Consider the following 20783-nt stretch of genomic DNA (forward strand, 5'->3'; position numbering starts at 1 on the left):
CTTGTGTACCACTCCCGGCCAGGTCTTTCTTTTATTGCACCAGGGAATTTTTTTCATGCGCCAGCTAAGGCTTCCTTTCACAAAAGAAGGACTTGGCCAGCAGATGAAAGAAGGACTGGCTGTATCAGCGCAAAAGGATGTTCCAGCCAGTAAGCAAAAAAAGGCCACACATGAAAGAAGACCTTGGCCAGTAGTGCTACAACATGGTACAACGGGCAAAAGAGAGGCTAGGCCAGGCCAGGAGGCACAGCTAATGATGGCAGCTAGGCTGGGGCCAAAAAAAGAAATGGGAAGAGGGTAGATAGGAAGATAGAGAGACTTGAAGTGACAGAGTCCCTTACCTTCTTCCAAGAATGAACTGCCAGGTTCCGAAGGGTTAATGTAAACAGCCAAACATAGAAACGGTTTGTAAATGCAGTTTGTATTCTTCCTGCGGCACGAACTGACCAACAAAGCACTGAGGCAATGAATAAATTGTCAGAGCTGCCACCCGGTGCTCCCCACCACCTTTTATAGTTACTTAGTGATTAGGATAACCTGCACTCCACGTATGCACACACCCATTCCCTCGTAACCCTCTGGGCTGGCCGGAGCTGACATCTGGCCTACTACCATGAAGATAGCATTTGGGGAGCTAAAAATTACAGTCAGTTAGGAGTCAAAGGACCCCTTCCCCCTGGTTTTGTGGGATGTCGGCGACAGAATCTCGCTGTCAAGTGGGGCGCCATACAGTCCTTGCTATGAACCCACGATGCCTCTGACAGGGGATAACCTTTCTATAAAACAAGGTATTGTAACCATCACCTGTGCCGCCTGGTATCTAGTATATCTTGCACTACATAGTGCTGTTATCTATCTACAGTAACCGGGGCTGGTGGCCATAGCAGGTCTCCTCTGATATCAGATGTCTGAACTGATTGGAACAGGCTGCAGTGGAAGACTGGATGTGTTTTCCCCAGTAGAGGGGGGAGTCTTAGCTGCACTGTGACCAGGTAAATAACTCGCACGATTGGGAAAGGCCCAATGAATTTGGGCCCAAGTTTCTTACATGACAACGGCAGCCTGAGATATTTAGTGGAGAGGTAAAGGCCTATGTGGAAAGGCCTTCCACCTTTTATCAGCACTCTTTTTATATATGGCAAAAGAGTGACATAACGCATCCCTCATCACTTTCCAAACTTTTTGCATCCGGGCTATCCACTCCTGCAAGGTCGTGTCATCTGGGTGCACCTGAGGACATTCCGAAATTGGGACAAACTCCTGCCCTGTAGCCACATGAAATGGGGTAAACCCCATACTTTTGTGCACCGCATTGTTATATGCAACCTCTGCAAAGGGAAGGAGTTCAGCCAATTGGTCTGTTGGTACTGGATGTAACATCTTAAGTAGCGCTCCACCATCACGTTTGCCCTCTCCGCAGCACCATTGGCCGCAGGTGGAAGGCTTCCACCATTGGTGGAAGGCTGTACTAAGTCCCTGTGAAGACCCCACATTGCCACGAATCTGCACCAGAACCGGACAGTGAATTGCACTCCCCTGTCTGAAATTATCCTTTTGGGAATGCCATGGAGTCTATAGATACAGGTAATAAACAGTTTGGCCAGCTTCCTAGCAGATAGCTGGTACATGCTACAAAATGAGCCTGCTTGGAGAATAGGTCTATTATCGTCCAAATGACGTTGTTCCTTTGGCTGTTCAGTAAATCCACGATGAAGTCCATTGCTATCTGTTCCCATGGCTGAATTGGATCTGCCACCTGCTATAACAGTTCAGGAGGCCAGCCAGGCTGGGCCTTCATGGGAGTGCAAACAACACAACTCCTTACAGATCCCTCGATGTCCCTTTTCATGTGGGGCCACCAGAACTGGCGATTTATTAAATGCAGTCTTGAGGAACCCAAAATGTCCAGCTGAGTGAACGTTGTGCAGCATGGCCACCCATACCACACTTGGTACATATAACCTTGACCCCTTCCAGGCAAAGCCCTCTCGCTGTGTTAATAAAGTTTGATTTTCTTGAAATCACTGGTCCATTGGGAGTGCTGCTTTGATTGCTCTGGAGAGGTCCTCCCCCTGGGCATACAGGTTTGGTGCTGGCCTGCTGAGTGGCTAACACCCTAGGCTGTGAGGTTGGGATGATAGCCTGCACTAAATCCTCCCTTTTATTATGATACTGTGGTTTGCGGGAGAGGACATTGGCTAAGAAGTTCTTGCCCGCTGTCAGGATCTGGATGGGAGTGAACAATCCTGACAAGACTGAGTGGCTGTGGATGCTGCCCCTGAAGGACAGTCCAAATAGTCCATCCTTGATCCTGAGGGGTGAGAATTTACACCCCTCAGAGAGGGCCCATAACTTGGGGGTCCTCCTGGATCCACAGCTGACATTGAAACACCATCTGTCGGCTGTGACCAGGGGGGCCTTTGCCCAGGTTCGCCTGGTGCATCAGTTGCGGCCCTATTTGGATCGGGAGCCACTTCCAAAGGTCACGCCCTTGTCACCTCAAGGTTTGACTACTGTAATGCGCTCTACATGGGGCTGCCCCTGAAAAGCGTTCGGAGACTGCAACTAGTCCAGAACGCAGCCGCGCAAGCGATATTGGGTGTACCAAGGTACACCCACGTTACACCTATCCTCCACGAGCTGCACTGGCTTCCTATTGGTCTCCGGATGCAATTCAAGGTGCTGGTTATCACCTTTAAAGCCCTACATGGCTTAGGACCAGGGTACCTGCGAGACCGCCTACTGCCACATACCTCCCAACGGCCAGTGAGATCCCACAGAGTGGGCCTCCTTCAGATGCCGTCAGCTAGACAATGTCGTCTGGCGGCCCCCCGGAGGAGGGCCTTCTCTGTGGTTGCTCTGACCCTTTGGAATGAGCTACCCTCAGAGATCCAGGCCTTGCCCACTCTCATGGCCTTCCGAAAAGCTATTAAAACCTGGCTATTTCCCGGCAGGCCTGGGGCTGTTGACCTCATTGCTGGGGTCCAGCCCCAATCAGATTGGGTGCATGTGTGATGTTTTTAAATTGTTTTCCTTTATTTTTTATTAATTTCTCTTCTTTTCGCTTTGTAAGCCACCCAGAGTCCTTTGGGATTGGGCGGCCTATAAATTTACTAACTAAATATAAATATAAATATAAATAATATAAATATAAATATAAATAAATATAAATATAAATATAAATATAAATATAAATATAAATATAAATATAAATATAAATATAAATATAAATATAAATATAAATATAAATATAAATATAAATATAAATATAAATATAAATATAAATATAAATATAAATATAAATATAAATATAAATATAAATATAAATATAAATATAAATATAAATAAATTTTAATTGGAAGTTGAATCACCGAAAATACAAGACCCATCTAACTTGTTTTGGTGACAATTTCGCGGGGTCTGGAGGGCCTCCAAATTCTTATGGTCCATCCAGACCTTGAAGGGTATCCCTCCCCCTTCTAGTAAATGCTGTCACATCAACAGGGCCCACCGGATTGCAAACACCTCCTTCTCCCAAATGGGCCAGTTGCATTTGGTCCCTGTCAATTTCCTCGAGGTGTAGGGACACAGCTGTAGGACTCCTTCATTGTTCTTTTGTAAGAGGACTGTGGCCACCGCCACATCACTGGCGTCTCCCTGAACTGCAAATGGGTTAGTGGACTCTGGGTGTTTCAGTACAGGCTCTTGTGCAAACAAGGACTTCAGACGCTCAAACACACTGTTGTCCACACAACTGGGCTTCCCAGTTGAGGGTTTGTTGTGAGATGTTTTGTGCGTAAGAGATCATTTAGTAGAAGGGCCACTTGGGCAAAGGACAGGATGAACTGGCGATACAAACTGGCAAACTCTAAAAAACTCTGCAACTGCTTACGGGTTTTGGGAGTCTGTCAGTCCAACACGCCTTTACTTTTGCAGGGTCCATTTCCACTCCTTTAGGTGAAATATGGAACCCAAGGTAATCCATCTGCATCCTGTGGAATTCACATTTAAACAATTTGATGTATAAATGTGCGTCCAGCAGCTTTTTAAGCACTTGATGTACAAGAATTACATGTTCCTCTGTGGTTTTGGTATATATAAGAATATTGTCTAAATAGACAAGTACCCCTTGATATAGAAGCTTGTGCAGCACTTCATTAATTAAGCTGCATGAACACCGCTGGGGCTCCTTGCAGTCCAAAGGGCATAACCCGGAACTGGTAACTGCCTAGAGGACAACTAAAGGCTGTCTTCCATTTGTCACCAGACTGAATTCATACCCTATAATACACCTCCCTGAGATCTACTTTCATGAATATGCATCCCTCTGCTAACCTAGCCAGCATGCCCTTCATTAAAGGGAGAGGGTACAGATGTTCCACACAGATGGCATTCGGCCCCAAAAGTCAACACAGAGGCGTAAGCCACCATCCTTTTTCTCCCAGAAAAGAATGGGGGCAGCCACCCTTAATCTAGCTGGCTGAATAAAGCCCCTTTTTAAATTCTTTTCTATGTACGCCCTCATTTCTACTAGCTCTTGTACTTTCAGGGCTTTGGCAGTTTAGCCCCAGAGAGTAGTTCCACTGCACAATCTGTGGGGTGGTGAGGGGACAAAGTATCACATTCGTTTTCGCTTCATACATCTTTTAAGTCTGCATATACCTGAGGGAATCGCTGCTCCTCCCCAGCTGTATGTACTGATGCACTGTAGCTCGGAATCCCACTGGACCCTAGGCCATGGTTTGCGCCTCATGAGGAGGGGGGTCAGGACCAAGGCCTATTCCGAGATGCCTACTACTACCACCCACCATATCGTGGGTCCCCATTTATCCAACCACGCCAGGCCTAGTACAATCTCCTCTGTAATGTATGGAACCACTACAAAACGCAAGACCTCCCAATGGGGCCCTATCTGCAATACCACCTGATCAGTTATATGTGTTGGCCTCCCAACAACAATCCGTCCATCTGTTTAAAATGGATCAACCTAGCCAACTTCCTGAGGTCAACCCCCAGACTATCAGTGACTGTGGCGAGTGCACCCTGAATCGATCAGGACTGTACATTGTTGTTGCCTGGCCACTTCCACCACTCCCTGTATCACAAATGGTTTAATAGGCTTAGTTATGATTGGGTTGGAACCCTCCCCTCAGTCACTGCCACCGGTATTGAGCATATCACCCGATGGGCTGGAGTCAACTGGTATAGGAACTGGTTGGCTCACCCTGTGTGACTTCTCCTGGCCACCCCTCATGCTCTTTCTGGCCGTCCCCTTTTTTTTCCTTGGTGTGCTCACGGACACTGTAGGACAGGTCTCATGGCAGATTGCTGTGGGTTGTGGGGTTTTCGGGGAAGAGTTTCCTCTGATACAATGTCTCTGTTGCAGTCTTTGTCCTCACCTATCCCTCTCCCTTCCTGGCTTATCCTCATGGAACTCCATAGCTAATTTCATGGCGGCCTGGAACCATGCAGTCAATCTAGGTAGCAACCCTCTGTAGACGCAGGTTTGGCATAGTGTTCGGTCAAAACCGGCCTTAAAGTAATGCACCACTAACCTGTCTGGCCACATCCTCACTTTGCTGGCCAGATGCCGGAACTCTCTGATGTATTCAGCTACTGGCTTCCATTGTTGTCTTGTAGCCTGCAATTCTGCTTCTCCCCGCTGGATCCTGATGGTATCTTCAAACCTCTCCCACAGTGCCATCAGGAATAGACCAATGTCCATGAGTTCCACAGCATGATCCCAATACAGATCAGCCACCCAGTCAGTAGCCTCTCTGTCCATCATGGCCATCACCATGTCCCACTGTGACATATACATGTGGCCGTAATGATCCATGTGATTCAACACCTGGCCTAAGAAGAGGGCCAATTGTCCTGGGCTACCGTCAAATGTAGCCTGTATTGCCGGTGGGTCCCAAGATCCCATCACTCCAGGCCCATAACCAACTGGAAACCCCCTCTGGATAAGAAGAGTGTAAGGTGCATAGCTCTCTCGTACCGCTCATCTCCTGCAGGTGTCCCAGGCAATTTGGGGTAAACCTAGCCCAGGCTGCTGATCTCCTAATCTTGCGGCCCCTTGGACACCATACCGTTCTGTATTGGTGTTGCCAATGAGTCCCCTTGCCTGTTGGGATCCATTTCCAGGGACCCTCTCCAACCACTACCACGTCCACTATCTCGGAAGCCCACTGCCCCAAACCTTTCCTGTAGCATCTGTAGAGTTGAGCTGTCCACCATGGTGGTGTAACTCCAATCATCATCTGAGCTTCCCCTTTCATGCCATTGGGCAAAATGGGTTCCAAAAGAGGTGAGTGGGGAAGCATGGGGTGGTAAGCCTCTGTGATCCTGAGTCATTGGCAAGCCCAGACACCAATCCCCTGCATGGGCTTAGCCCACACCGGCCTCTAGGGTTCTGCTATAGACTTCCACGCCACCAAGTGGTCCTTACACCTTACATCCAATGGTGCATCTCCTGCTGGCCCTGGGACAGCCTCCAGCACAGTTATATCAGTTGCCACGGCAGACTCCTCCAAGCCCAAAGCCTCCAACCCAAGCACTGTACCTTCAGCCATGGTGTGAGCTCTGGTGTAAGCTCTGGTGTGAGCTCTGACAAACTGTCAGGTTCTGAAGGGTTAATGAAAACAGCCAAACACAGAAACGGTTTGTAAATGTAGTTTGTATTCTTCCTTCGGCACGAACTGACCAACAAAGCACTAAGGCAATGAATAAATTGTCAGAGCTGCCATCCGGTGCTCCCCACCACCTTTTATAGTTACTTAGTGATTAGGATAACCTGCATCCCACATGTGCGCACACCCGTCCCCTCGTAACCCAGGACGAAAACCACCCAACAATTAATCATGTATTGTTGTCAGTCAGTTATCAATAGCTTTGTAGATTACTCAGCCACTTGTATAGGAGGGAAGTCTGGTGAGTCTTGGCAGCTGGCCCAGTTTTCTCCCCTGAATGGCAGCTCCAGGCCTCTGGGCTGGCCAGAACTGACATTGGATCCAAGTGGGCCCTCACCTAATGACAATGGGGGATCACAAAGCAGTGCCATTTCACATGACATTGCTTAGCAATAGAATTGCTGGTCCCAATGAGACCCATTAACTGGAAACTACCAGTAATCATGTGAAACTGGGGATGGGACTCACTGTCACAAGCAAATTGCTCCATTGCAATGTAGTGCTGTTATACTGTCACATTACAAATGACTTAGCAGTTGACAGCACCTGGTTGTATATATGGAAGAAAGGTTTGGTTAACAATCAGGTAAGAAAACAGACAAGTTGTAAACAAGACAGGAAGCTGAAAAAACATTCTGGAAGAAACCAATGGCAAATGACTTTCATACTGTTGTCCAGAAAACTAAACTAATGTGTCCATGAAGTCAGCAAAGGTCAAGCTCAAAGGACACTTTATTTACAAAGACATAACTCAAAGAAGACTTTATTTGCATGTACAGAAAATAGCACAGTTTGCATATGTAGTGAATAGACCATTCTACTTTTTGCTACATTAAATGAAAAACAACTGAAAGCCTAAAGAAATCGGATGTCTGTAATTTTGTAAAACTGCCTGTTACCAAAAAAGTTTAGTGTGCTGTTTTATTTTGTTTTAGTGCCTTGATGACACAGAAAAGATTCAGAAAATTATCAGGTGCCCAGAAAACTGTAACTTTGAAAGTCTAAGATGATCCCTAATCTTTACCAGCCAAAAATCAGTTTGAGACTCTATTTTGTGTAGATACAATTAGTCCTTGACTTATGATCAGTCACTCAATAACCAATTTATGGTGAACCTCCCCCCCCTCCCACCAGGGATCCAACAATCACACTATCACATGATTGCATTTCAAGCACTCAGCAACCAATTCTCATTTACAAGACTACTTGTGCTCATGCAGCTATGAACTTTTTAAAAAGTTAATGCCATTCAAGCAAAGACTTTTTCCAAATATGTATGAGCAGACTGTAGAAATTACAGAATGTACATTTTTATCTTTTACTCAAGAGTGTCAAATTCTTCACTCAGAGTGTCAAATGTTCTCAAGAAAACTTTTACTTAGGAATCATATTTTCAGATCTTGCCTAATTGAGACTCTGAGCTTGTTAATCAGAAAGGTTGGCAGTTTGGTGGTTCGAATCTCTAATGGAGTGAGATCCCATATTTGTCCCAGCTTCTGCCAATCTAGCAGTTCGAAAGCACATAAAAATGCAAGTAGAAAAATAGGGACCACCTTTGGTGGGAAGATAACAGCATTCTGTGTGCCTGCGGCATTTAGTCATGCCTGCCACAGGACCACGGAGACGTCTTCAGACAGCGCTGGCTCTTCAGCTTTGAAACAGAGATGAGCACCTCCCCCTAGAGTCAGGAACGACTAGTAGATATCTGCAAGTGGAACCTTTATATTATCTTAATCTGGCATAAATCTTAAAATGTTTTTATTCCTCAAATCCAGAGCATTTACCCCAAAAAGAAATCCAGTCAACAATGCATTTATATAGATTTTGATAAGAATAAGCAATACGCAATAAGGTAATACAAATAGCACTAAGATTATATTTACTGAAAACAGATACAGGTAGTCCTTGACTGACAACTATTAGTTTAGTGAGTGTTCAAAGTTACACTAACAATGAAAAAAGTGACTGTGTCAGTAACTGTGATCCTTGGAACCCTGACAGACTGCTGACCATTTTTCACACTTATGACCATTGCAGCAGGGACATGCAGTCAGCGGAGGCAGGGGAGGCAAGGTCTCACCACTGTCATCATGAAAAGAAAAAAATGTAAAAGGAAAAAGGCTGAGGTAGTTGCTGCCAGAGTCACAGAGGATGACTCTGCTTAGTGCTTAACTGTTTAAAAAAGCCTCTTTAAAAAGTGCCCTCTACAGGAGGAAGCGGGAGAATCACGTGCCTCATTTAGTCTATCTTTATGATCACTTGAGCAGAGTTCAGCAAGGGTTAAAAGCTGAAAAATTCCTTATGTAGATGAGGCATGTGATTCTCTCGCATCCTCCTGTAGAGGGCACGTTTTTTAGACGCATTTTTAAACAGTTAAGCAGAGTCATCCATTGGAGACTCTGGCAGCAACTAATCCAGCTTGACCTCAGCAGCTTTTGCCTTTTTCCTTTTACATTTTTACATTTTCATCATGGCAGGCAAGAGCAGAATTGAAATCCTCTGTAATTGTGAAACAGCTAGAAAAGGTATGTGGGTCGGAGGGAGGGGGAGGAGTTCAAAATTAATGTAATTTGTAAGTAATTTTTTATTGTAAGTAATTTGTGTGTGTGTGCGTGCGTGTGTTTGTTTCTTCACTTCACTCAAACAAACTCTCAATTTGAGAGAGAGTTTGTTTGAGAAGAGAGGGAAGGAGGGAGAGGCAGCGAGGGCAGCTTGTTTGAGAAGGGAGGGGCAGCCTTGTTTGAGAAGAGAGGGGCAGCCCGCCAGCTTAGGTGGGTCTTTTACCTGCCTCTGCTGGTGGGCTGGTGCTTTCTTTCTTTTGCCCACTGTGCCTCCCTTCCCTTTCTCATCTCCCCCCACTAGGAGCTCCATCCTGCTCCCCTCCCCCTTTCCTCCTCCTCCTCCTTCTCTCCCCTTTCTTCGCCAGCTGCAACTGAGCAAGGAGTCCCACAGGGCCAGGCCCCTCACACCCGTATCCAGCCCACTGGAGCTCGCCGTGCTAGGGGAGAAATGAAACCCCGTTGTCCCACGGAGCCCACCGCCGCTTGAGCGGGGAGGAGGAGGAGGAGGAGAAGAGCGGTGAGATCTTGTGTCGGCCAGCCAGCCAGGCAGGGAGTAGGTCGGGTGGGGGGTGGGCTGGCTAGCTGGGGAGGTGGGATCATAGCCGCTCAGGTGGCCCCCACTAGCAGCTTGGATGTCCCTCTCCATCCAAGCTGAAGAAAGCGGAGACGCAGCAGCGGGATTGTTCGTCAGAGGAGGCAAGGGCGAGGTGGCGGAGCACGGCGGCGGTGAAAAGCAGTTGGAAAGTGAAGGTCCGTTCGAATGCCCTGCCGCTGTGTCCGACATGGGGCAGATTTTGCCCGCTTGCCTCACCAGCCATAAACCTCACCGCACGTCACTGCATTGCAGCATCCCCCTGGTCACATGATCAAAATTTGGTTGCTTGGCAACTGACTCAGATTTATGATGATTGTCCCGGTGTCACCGTGATCCTCTTTTGTGGCCTGACAAGCAAAATTAATTGGAAAGCCAGATTCACTTAACAACTATGTTAGTAACTTAATAGCTGCAGTGATTTACTTAACATCTGTGGCCAAAAATGGGAGACAGCTCAATTATTGTCTTGCTTAGCAACAGAAATTTTGGGTTCATGCTCATAAGTCAGGGGGATTTTAAGGTAATATCATTCAAATAAATGGAAGTATTAGACTTCTAATACTCACATTACAAATGTGCTTTCAATCACTCTTTGAAAAGTCCAGAAAGCCTATCCATTAATGAACGAATTGAAACTTGGATTATGATCAATCCATTAACTAATTCCATCTTTCAGGTATGAAATCAAAATCCAAAAAATATACTACCATATTAGTTTACATATGACAAAAAGGCCTAAATAGGAATGCAGTTATGACACTTAGCGATTCTTTTCCTTCTGTCCAAAATAGCAATAACGATAGCACTTAGACTTATATACCACTTTACAGTGCTTTACAGCCCTCTCTAAGTAGTTTACAGAGTCAGCATATTGCCCCCAACAATCTGGGTTCTCATTTTACCCACCTCAGAAGAATGAAAGGCTGAGTCAACATTGAGCCTGCTGAGATTTGAACTACTAAATTGCAGTCAGCTGGCAGTCAGCAGAAGTAGCCTGCAGTACTGCATCCTAACCTATCACCACCGCAGCTCCTAATGGTAATATACATGGCCTCATCTTAACAACACTCCAGAATTCTAATTTTCTGATTCTTCTCTATGCACAATACACACACACACACACATTCATACATATCCAACTAACAATTTTACCCATATCAGAATAAAAATCGAAGTTGGTGAAGAAGTATAAAACCAACCTGGAGAGGATTACAGATTCCTGTTGGCTGAAGTACAAGCAAAGACACCCATTTACCATCAAATTTCAGTCCTCTATGAACAACACAAGTTTGTTTTTTGATGCAGAATTTATTACATTTAGTCTGATCCTTGAAAATTCTGGCATGGTTAAAATATATTTAGAATCTTTCGCTTTCTGGGCTGCTATCAACATATAAGAATTTTGTTGCACCAAATTCTATTAGCACCCCACAAAAACATTTTTGTTAATGTTCAGAATTTATCCAATATACTTACATATCAAAAATTATACAATAGTATGTAGAGTCATAATTAAAGACCATCAGTCTTAGCAATCAAGTATACATATATGAAATAGTGGGTCTATGTTTTTAATATTGTATCTCCTCTTTTTTCTTTACAGTAATTGCAACTGGTGCAGCCTTCATGTGCCATGCAAAATCTGCACAGAAGTGTATCTCTGGCCTCACATAGGCCAATCCACACAAATAAGTTGCATCTCATCTCGTAATTTATAGGAGGAAATTATGTCTTTTTGTTGTAGTGTTATTTAGCTCAATGTTTCTCAGCCTTGGCAACTTTTAAGTTGTAAGGACTTCAACTCCCAGGAATCCCCTAAGCAGTGAGAAACACATTCGTGGAGCTTTTTGAAATGAACACATTTCTTATTTTACTTCACTGCTACAGAACAATCATGACAAAAATCTCTCCCACACCACACCAGGTTGGGATTTTTATGTGGCTTCATAATTGCTACCATCTTGCTGCATTCCTAATTAACGTGCCTAAAAAGCAGTCCTTATTCCCATGCTTCATTAAATCAATTTACTTCTGCTGCTTTAAAGTTTCATAATTAAGTTAGGGTTTTTGTTTATAACCTTATCTGCCCAACTTTAAGCTCCATTTAATCCTAAAGCCATATCTAGATATTGGTCTGTTTTTATTTTTACATCTTTTTGCAGCATTTTATCCTATTATATTAAACGAAATGGGAGAATAATCTGGAGTTAAGTTCACCATATCCTGTTGCAGAACTCCAAGTGACCAGCACACAGCAGAAATTCCCCCCCAAAAAAATCCCAAAAAGAGTTTTGCACTTAGAAATCAGATCTGAACCATGTATTAAAACTTGATTTAAAAGTATTAAAAAGCATATAAAGGATAATAAAGGTGTGAAAATATAACAGAAATTGAGCTCAAAGGGGGAAATAAAAATAGTTTTGGCTAAGTGTAGCAAACATAGATTGCTGGGATAACATATCTGTTAATGGGTTTGGCAAGCTAACAATTCATTTTATAAGTTATGCCAAGTTCATGTTATATTGTGACTGATTTAACTCATTCAACCTTAATCAGTAAGTTGTTTCTCTAAGCCTGTGTTATCTGGTATATTTTGATTAATATGTTAGTTTAAAAGTTAACGTGATGTGCTATAGAATCAGCTTGCTATAAATCTACAAGATTTAATTTATTCCACTGGTATCAACAAATCTGCTCTAAACTCATATTCATACATTCATAAATCGGTTTTACAGATTTATACTGTAGATTTTTTAGTTTTTTTTTTTACCAAACAGAAACATTTAAGCTCTTGGACAATTAATTGTCCTCAAGTAAAAAAATGATAAACAATAATCAACTACTCTTATTTTTGTCATGTAGATTAAGCACATAAAATATTAAAATGTTTACTTTTTAACTGCATCTTTACATAAGCATCATTGCAGAAATTTGTTGTTTTTATGCTCAATTTCATGCGTTGATATAACACTCTATTATTGAATAATTTGCAATAGCCTAGCAGTGTTTCTCAACCTTGGCAACTTGACGATGTCCGGACTTCAACTCCCAGAATTCCCCAGCCAGACATCGTCAAGTTGCCAAGGTTGAGAAACAAAGGGCCTAGGGTAAGTGCTAAAAATGAAATTAAACCTATGAAAGTGTATTTACAAATCTGACAAAGTTAGCAGAATCTAAAGTTCACCAAAGGTGGCTGTTTCCTGCACTCCATGGAATGGAATGAAATGGTGAAAAGATTATTTTTCATAGTGTTCCTCTTCCTGAATCACACATCAATGCAGGGTAAGGATTGGTTTTTAATGAGGATCATGTTCACAAGAGATATTGACTCAATTTGTCAGTTTCCTATTTGATGATCATGCTGTTCAAGGTGGTGATATTTAAGCATTCCGAAATACCATTCATCTTTTTCTAACGTAGTTAATATCAAACACACACACACACACACACACACACACACACACACACGAGCCTTAAGGACACCCTTAATATAAGAACCAGTGAATAATAATGCAAGTTCTACAGTCTCATCTGCTCACAGGAGCCCAGGAGCAAACATCCCCTGTGTGATTCAGATTCTATATACACATTTCTGAAAATGCTCACATTTGAAACAGCAATTTTATAAGAGGCTCATATCAGCCACATGAATAAGTAAAGCATTCAGTATTAAATATGTAAGTAACACATGTATTAAAATCACTCTTCAAGCAAGGAGACACTTTGCTCTCTGCAATAATTAGAGTATTAAAATTTAGAAGTATAAGGAATATTAAAACCAAGCCCAATAAACAGTAAGAAATTCAAGCTACTACTTGAAAATTAACCATTTAGCCTTTGGTTTGGTAAAAAAATTGTAAAAGAAATTTCAGATAGTGGGTAATATTTTAATGCCTAAAGATGCATCTGTTGTTATTGTGGTTCATCACCAAATGTTCAGATTGCATTTGGCATTTTTATCTACCTACTGAGTCTTTCCCAAGAACCTGAGATGTTGATGTTTGTCCCAAGGCAGATCTTACATTTGATGGTATTAAAGATACCATTGCAGAATCTAAGCTGTTCCAAGTAAAGCTGCATTTTATAACTGATGGTGGTGTTATCAATCACAGCTAGATTGATTTGTCACACAGCCAGATCTCTTCTTTAATCTTTAATCAGAATAGAGCTGAAGGAGACCTTGGAGATCTTCTAGTCCAACCCCCTGTTCAAGCAAGAGACCCTATACCATTTAAGGCAAGTGGCTGTCCAGTCTTTTCTTAAAAACCACCAGTGATGAAGCACCTACAACTTCTGAAGGCAACTTCTGTTCCACGGGTTAATTGTCCTCACAGTTAGGAACTTTCTCGTTAGTTCCAGGTTGCTTCTCTCCTTCATTAGTTTTCATCCATTGTTTCTTGTCCTGCTTTCTGGTGCTTTGAAAAATAAATTGATCCCCTCTTCTTTCTGGCAGCCTCTCAAATACCAGAATACTCACTCTTAGTCCTGTCACTCCTAGCCTTTCTTATCACTAGACTGGAATACTCAACTCCTGCAACTGTTCTTCATATGTTTTTTGTCTCCTGGCCCTTAATCATCTTAGTATCTCTTCTTTTCATTTTTTTTCCAAAGTTTCAACATCTTTTTTTGCAATGTGACCAAAACTAGATGTAGTATTCCAGCTCTGGTCTTACTGCATCACATGATTTTGATACTACGCCTCATTTATACAACCAAGGATTGCATTAGGTTTTTTGGATTCAGCTGCACGTTGCTGGCTCATGTTTAAATGATCATCCACTAGGACTCTAAGGTCCCTCCCATAGTTACTATTTTTGAGCCAGATTTAGAATGTTTAGAATGGATTTGGCATTTTTATCCACTTATCCAGTTCTTTCCTATGGCCTGGGATAGCCAGATGTGTATTAGAACAGGGGTGTCAAACTCATCTTTCATCGAGGGCTGCATCAGAGTTTTGTTTGACCTCATGGGTTGGGGTGAGCATGGCCAGCTCAACATCACTTGTGTCAGGGCACTTGTGGTGGCAGGAGAGCTCTGCCAGTGAAAACAGGCTCCCTGTTTCTGGCTACAGCTCTCTTGCAACCCTCTGCCAGCGAAAATGGAGCTTGGGAAGGCCACGTACTACCCTCCCAAGCTCCATTTTCTCTGGCAGGGGCACCATGGGCCGGTCATTCACTGTTTCCATGGCGGTCTTGCAGGCCAGATCTAAGCACCTTGCAGACAGATGCAGGCCGCGGATTTTGAGTTTGACACTCTTGTATTAGAGGTATGATTGCAGAATGTAAGCTATTCCAAGTTAAACTGTCTTTTGCAACTGGCTGATTGTTACTTTATTAATGCTGATGGTATTCAACTGCTATTCCAGGTGTTTTGGGATTCAGTCTAAGTGTTTATTGGTACTACCTTTGTTTTCTTTTTCTACAATTATTCTATTTCTTGGTCTTTGTATTTTGTTATCTTCTCCAGTTCTTTCTCTTCTATTCTGCTGCCTCCAGGTTGTGCCATGTCTGCTATCCAACTTTTTTGTCTTTCTTATCAACAACTATTAAGTCTGGGGTATTATGTGGCAGGTACCTGTCTGTTTGAATTCTAAAGTCCAAAAGCAATTTAGTTTCTTCATTCTTCACTTTCTCTATTTTATGGACCCACCAGTTCTTGCTTGCAGGCAAATGAAATTTCTTGCACTGTTTTTTTATTGTTATTTTACCAAAGAGTAGGCCAGTTGTAGAAAGGCATTCACTGCCTCCAGAAGTTGTGGGTCCTCCAACACTGGGAGTTTTTAAGAAGAGATTGGACAACCATTTGTCTGAAATGGTGTAGGGTTTTCCTGCATGAGCCTTTCTAACTCTGTTATTCTGTTATTCAATGTTCATTACCAACAACTCAGTTGCCTGTTGCCTCAGTAGGAGTTCTAGTATCCAGCTAACATTAAAAGGAAGATTTTTAAAAAAAAAAAAAAAACTATGGAAAGCAGCCTAATTTTGTTTGACCAACAAGATGAAAAACAAAAGCAGGTAAATAAATTGCAAGCAGCAAAAGGCAACTTGCCCTTTTCAGGAATCAAAAGGGAACTCTGTTTTCTGAAAGGCAAACAAACACTATGCATACTAAACTAGATGCATTGGGCACACATCCCAAGTCAAACATTTTAATATTCCATGTGTTCCAAAAGGAGCTTTGAGGAACCACAAGGAATAGATTTAAATGAAAGTGTTCCATTACCAGTATGCAGAAATGGATTTTTAAAATATCCAATTAAGGAGTCCATTATCAAACTGAAAGCATTTAGGTTATACTGAAGGAAATAAAATGTTCACTGGAAAAATCATAACTTATTCCTGGAGAGTGCTTATTTTTAATCTATGTGGGCAGTATATTAGAATTGCTCCTAACATGATTGCATAAGTATTTTGCATTGAATACAGATATATTGCATTGGATCTAATAATGATTAATTATTTTGGAATTTAAAGTAAATTATTGGACATTTTATACAGTGCCTAAAATTATTGCAAATCACAGTCATAATCCTTATACCATTCTGGACAAATGTTGTCCAATCTTCTTCTTTTTTTAATCCAGCAATGTTGGAGCACTTCAGGAGATAAACTGTTTCATTGTTTAATAGCTCTCGCAGTCAGAAAAACTGTCCTTAATTCACATTTATTCACTATTCATTGTAAAATTTGAACCCATTCTTGTCTTACTTTCAGATGCTAAGTATTTGAATCTACTCCCTCTTCCCTGAGACACCCTTCTGACATTCCTCAGACAAATCTGAACACACAGAAAAAAGGGGGATATAAATGCAAATATATATACCATATATGTGTGTGTATCTCTCTCTCTCTCTCTCTCTCTCTCTCTCTCTCTGTGTGTGTGTGTCTGTGTGTGTGTTGACTGTGTGTGTGTTGACTGGAAAGCCAGTAACCCAGGTTCGAGACCCAAGTGCCACATGAAGGGATGAGTTCCTGTCCTTGCCCTAGCTCCTGCAATTCAAAATCATGCAAATGTAAGTAGATAAATAGCTACCACTTTGCTGGGAAGGTAACAGCACTCCATAACATCATCCTGGACATATGACCACAGAAATGTCTTCAGACAGCACTGGCTCAATGGCCTTGAAATGAAGATGAGCAGCAGTACCTCCATAGTCAGCAATGATTAGCAGAGTAAGACTCCTTTATCTTTTTTACCTACCTTAAAGGAAAACTAGTTTTCCAAAAAGAAATCTATCTTTAAACATGATCATCCTGGGTATTCTAACAATATAGTAATATAGAAAACAAATGATTTTAATAATATTTATAAATATAGAAATTAAAACAAAATTAAAACCATTTGTTTTCTATATTGTTATATTATTAGTATATATATTATATATATGGTATATATATATATTTCATTAAAATATTTCATAAAACATATCTGCTAACTTTTTGATAGTGTTGGCTCCAAAACCATGCGTGGAAACTCTTCATTAATTAAGAAATTTTATACAATTTCATTCTAACGGAGCCATTAAAATTCTTGAGAATGATCTTGTATGAATTTTTGTACCAATTGTTGTCAATCCTTCTGAGTTTGAAGGTCATCAAAACAGGCTTTCCTGTACTAAAAGACTTCGCGCTAAAGAGCTTCACAGAGATTGAACTAATAGTAATTTGAGAAGTTGCCTTTTGAATATATATATCTGTCAAATCCAATATCCATCCTGTCAGCACATGTAAGGCAAAATCTTGGACTGCCAGTGACTTCATTAACACATACATGTAGATCTTGACAACAATATGGAAGTGGTTTGTCTTGCCCATTTTGTGGATTTTTTTTTTTTACTTTTCCAACCAGCCTATAGCCCTGAGATTTCTGATTACACCCCATTCAAGAAGTAATCAGGCTTTACCTTGCTTCTCTTTTTTTCAAGATCACATAGGTTTTGCCACCTGAGCTATTGAATATGTATGAGTACATTTCTTTAAGTTAACATTTTAACACTTACGCATTGCAGTAAGGCTTCTTTTCATATCCTTTGTAGTTGTTCATATTTAGAGCCATTTTGCAGACCTCACAATGGAAACATCCCTTGTGCCAGTACTGAAAGAAAATTTGCATGGTTATAAGTGGTATCATTGCCAATATAGTATTTATGCAATGAGTGGAGGTGCTCCTTTTAAGATCTATTAGTTTTCAGGGCTATAACTGAGTAATTTTGGAATCTAGATTTAATGGTCTTACAAAATAGGGCCTTTAAATGTATGTGATTTCAAAGTGTGGCAAAACATCCTATTACACAATGGATCACCTGCTCATCCTGCTTGACTGGGTCCTAGGATTCTTCCCCTGATACTTCTCAGCAATAGAGAATTTACTTCTTTTGCTGATTTTACAATTTACAAATGCCACTCATTCTCCTGCAGCATTTTCATTCATGTTGCTGTTGACATACGGTAGTTTGTGATAATGCTGCAAAGCATTTTCAAGTATTTGGAGCATTTGTGAACCGAAGTCAACAAAGTCATAATGGACTGAAGTTTTGCTTCTAACTCCCGACACATTGTTTTTTCACTGGCTCCTTCTGTATTCTTGCTCCAATGTACTCACAGAAAGAAGGAAATATTTTGTGAAGGCCAGGATTAAATTGACCCAAATACCACTATTTCCTTTTGCTTATTAAAACTTCCTGTAGAGTTTCTTGAAAGTGGCCAAAGATATAAAGTCTCCTCCCAAAATAATACTATGCCTTTAATCTAGTAACTATCAGTTCTTTGTGTCTTTAATCTGCCTTCTTAAATATTGACTACTGACTGAGCATTTTGCTACTACATTAGTCAAGCCTAGTGTGACAGATATCTTACTAAAAAAAATTTAAAACATCACATTATCAGGCCCCTTACTACATCACATCCTTCTTTTATAGCCTATCCTATATCATTATTATATGTAGTTTGACTTTAAGGGTTGTTTTTCTCCCTTATTCCAGAAAACATTGTTCCTGTTATTTTGAGTAACAGAAGGACAGGAGATTAAAATACATACTTTCTCAAGGCCCATCCCAAACTGAAAACATCAACGCCACCCACTTAAGTGTGTATTTACAGAAACCCACCCTAATGCCGACCAAAAATATGTTTATTCCTCGTTGGGGAGGGCGGAGGCATCTTTGTCATAGCCTCACTATTTGCGGTTTCCTTCAGACAATCGCACGTTTGTGATCCCCAGCGGGCTAAGCAGAAATCATTTCGCCGAGAAGGGCAGGCTCGGGAGGTGATGTACTCCTTGCCCCCTCGCGAAGCTTTGCCCACAGAAGCCGGCGGGCGGGCGGCGTTACGTAACAGCTGCCGCCGAAGAAGCCCCTTCTGCATTGCAGCGCTGGAGGCGAGGAAGCAGTTCGAGTCCCAGATGAGGGACTCACCTTTAGGACTTAGGGAGGTCGAGGGGGGGGGCAGCCACGGCGTTCGCGTGGAAGAAGGGGAGGAGGCCTTGTCTCCTCACTCTCTCTGAAGCCTATCCAGACGAGCCGGTTTGGGGGATGAGGGGCCTGAAGGAGACTCTTTGGAGCCTGACAGGGAAGACCAAGCTCGGCACAGTCCTTCGCCTCCTCCCGCAGGCAGGGCTAGCAATGCGTCAGCCGCAGGGTGACAAGTTCATTACTGAAGCAAGCGCCACTGCGATACTGGGTAGGGGAGGAGGCGCAGGGGCTGCCAAAGCGGCTTGCTCGTCGGCTTGCTCTCCCGTCTTCAGCGCTTCCGCTCATCCCCGCTCCCGCCGCAGCCCAGTTCCCAAAAGCAGAGAAAAAAGCCAAGCCCGCGCCGTGCTCTTCAGCACCGGACCTCCTCGCGAGCCTCCTGGCCCGAAAGGCGCACAGGCTTCTCTCTCCCTCCATCCGCCCTTCCCGGAACCGCCGCGCAACCACTAGGTTCGACCACCTCTTCCCTCCCCACCCTCCGCTTCTCTTTGGAGAGCTCGAAACCAACACTTTTGCCCGCGCATAAACTGCACGGCTGACATCGGGAGAAGGCGGGGGGGGGGGATGAAACGGCAGTGACGGGAGCTGCTACCTAAGACAGGTGACAGGTGTCCGGTAGGAAAGGCTCTTCCCAGCCTCCGCACATAATTGCAAATAACATTCCTCTTAAGTTCAACGTCGCCCACCCCAAAGAATGCTCCCCCTCAAAAAGAAACGAGGGCCTCCAAAATGTCCCAGTTTGGAGTCCTTCTACTTCTGCACACGTAAAATCCGAGACGATGCCGGAGGCAGAGGGAAGGGAACGAAGCCATCCCGAAGCAGTCCCTCGCCCATCCCTCCTCCCGCATGCCCGCTGGGTTCCCTTCCACCTTTCCCGGCCGCCCCTCGCCCCAAGCAGCAGCTGGCCCGGCCACCTGGCGCGCGCGCACACCTTATCCAGGCAGTTGACTTTCTCGGTCGGGTAGACGACTTTGCCACAGCGGGCGCATTGAGGGTTCATGGTCAGCCTCCCCGCTAAGCGTCCTGGCGGAAAGGGCCACCCAGGAGGTCAGGGGCATGCCTTGCCCGCCGTAAGCGAAGGTGACTTGCCAGGGGGCAGCCTGCGGACTAAGTGGAAGGTCAGCGGCCGAGAATGCGCGGCTCTTCCAGCTGGCGGCGGCGGTGGTGGCGGCTCGGCAGCATGTGCGAGCGAGTGGGAGGGGAACTTCTGCCTGGAGCCGCCTGCGCCAGCCTCCGCCTCGTGCCTGCGCGCTCGGTTCCCCCGCAAAGTGAGTTCCGCACTGAAGGGTCGGGCGCTCAAGTCGGGCGCCTCCCTTCTCCAGGCCTCCAACTGAGGAGTCATGGGGCCTAGCCTGGCAGGTAAGTGGGTGCCAGCAAGAGAAGGTGTGCCCTTTTTTTAGATAAAGTTTTATTCTTGGGGGGGGGGGGACACAAATACATTGTGAAAGACAGCAAAATGCAAAGTAAGC

General features: G+C 43.5%; 1 protein-coding gene across 2 annotated transcripts in view; it reads right to left on the bottom strand.

Moving 5' to 3' along the window:
* The window catches only part of NEBL (nebulette), a 157644-nt gene extending 137149 nt beyond the window's left edge, over positions 1–20495 (bottom strand). For both annotated transcript variants that reach the window (XM_014065165.2, XM_087712679.1), the window contains exons 1-2: positions 20246–20495; positions 17848–17942 (exon numbers count right to left, since the gene is read on the bottom strand). In XM_014065165.2, the coding sequence (XP_013920640.1) occupies positions 17848–17942; positions 20246–20314 (164 nt within the window). In that variant the 5' untranslated portion in view covers positions 20315–20495. The remainder of the gene's footprint in view (positions 1–17847; positions 17943–20245) is intronic.
* Between the last annotated feature and the right edge of the window lie 288 nt (positions 20496–20783).

Source organism: Thamnophis sirtalis, unplaced genomic scaffold, assembly GCF_051295495.1.
Source record: "Thamnophis sirtalis isolate CommonGarterSnake01/CBP01778 unplaced genomic scaffold, rThaSir2_p1.2 scaffold_4, whole genome shotgun sequence".
NCBI classification, from domain to species: domain Eukaryota; kingdom Metazoa; phylum Chordata; class Lepidosauria; order Squamata; family Natricidae; genus Thamnophis; species Thamnophis sirtalis.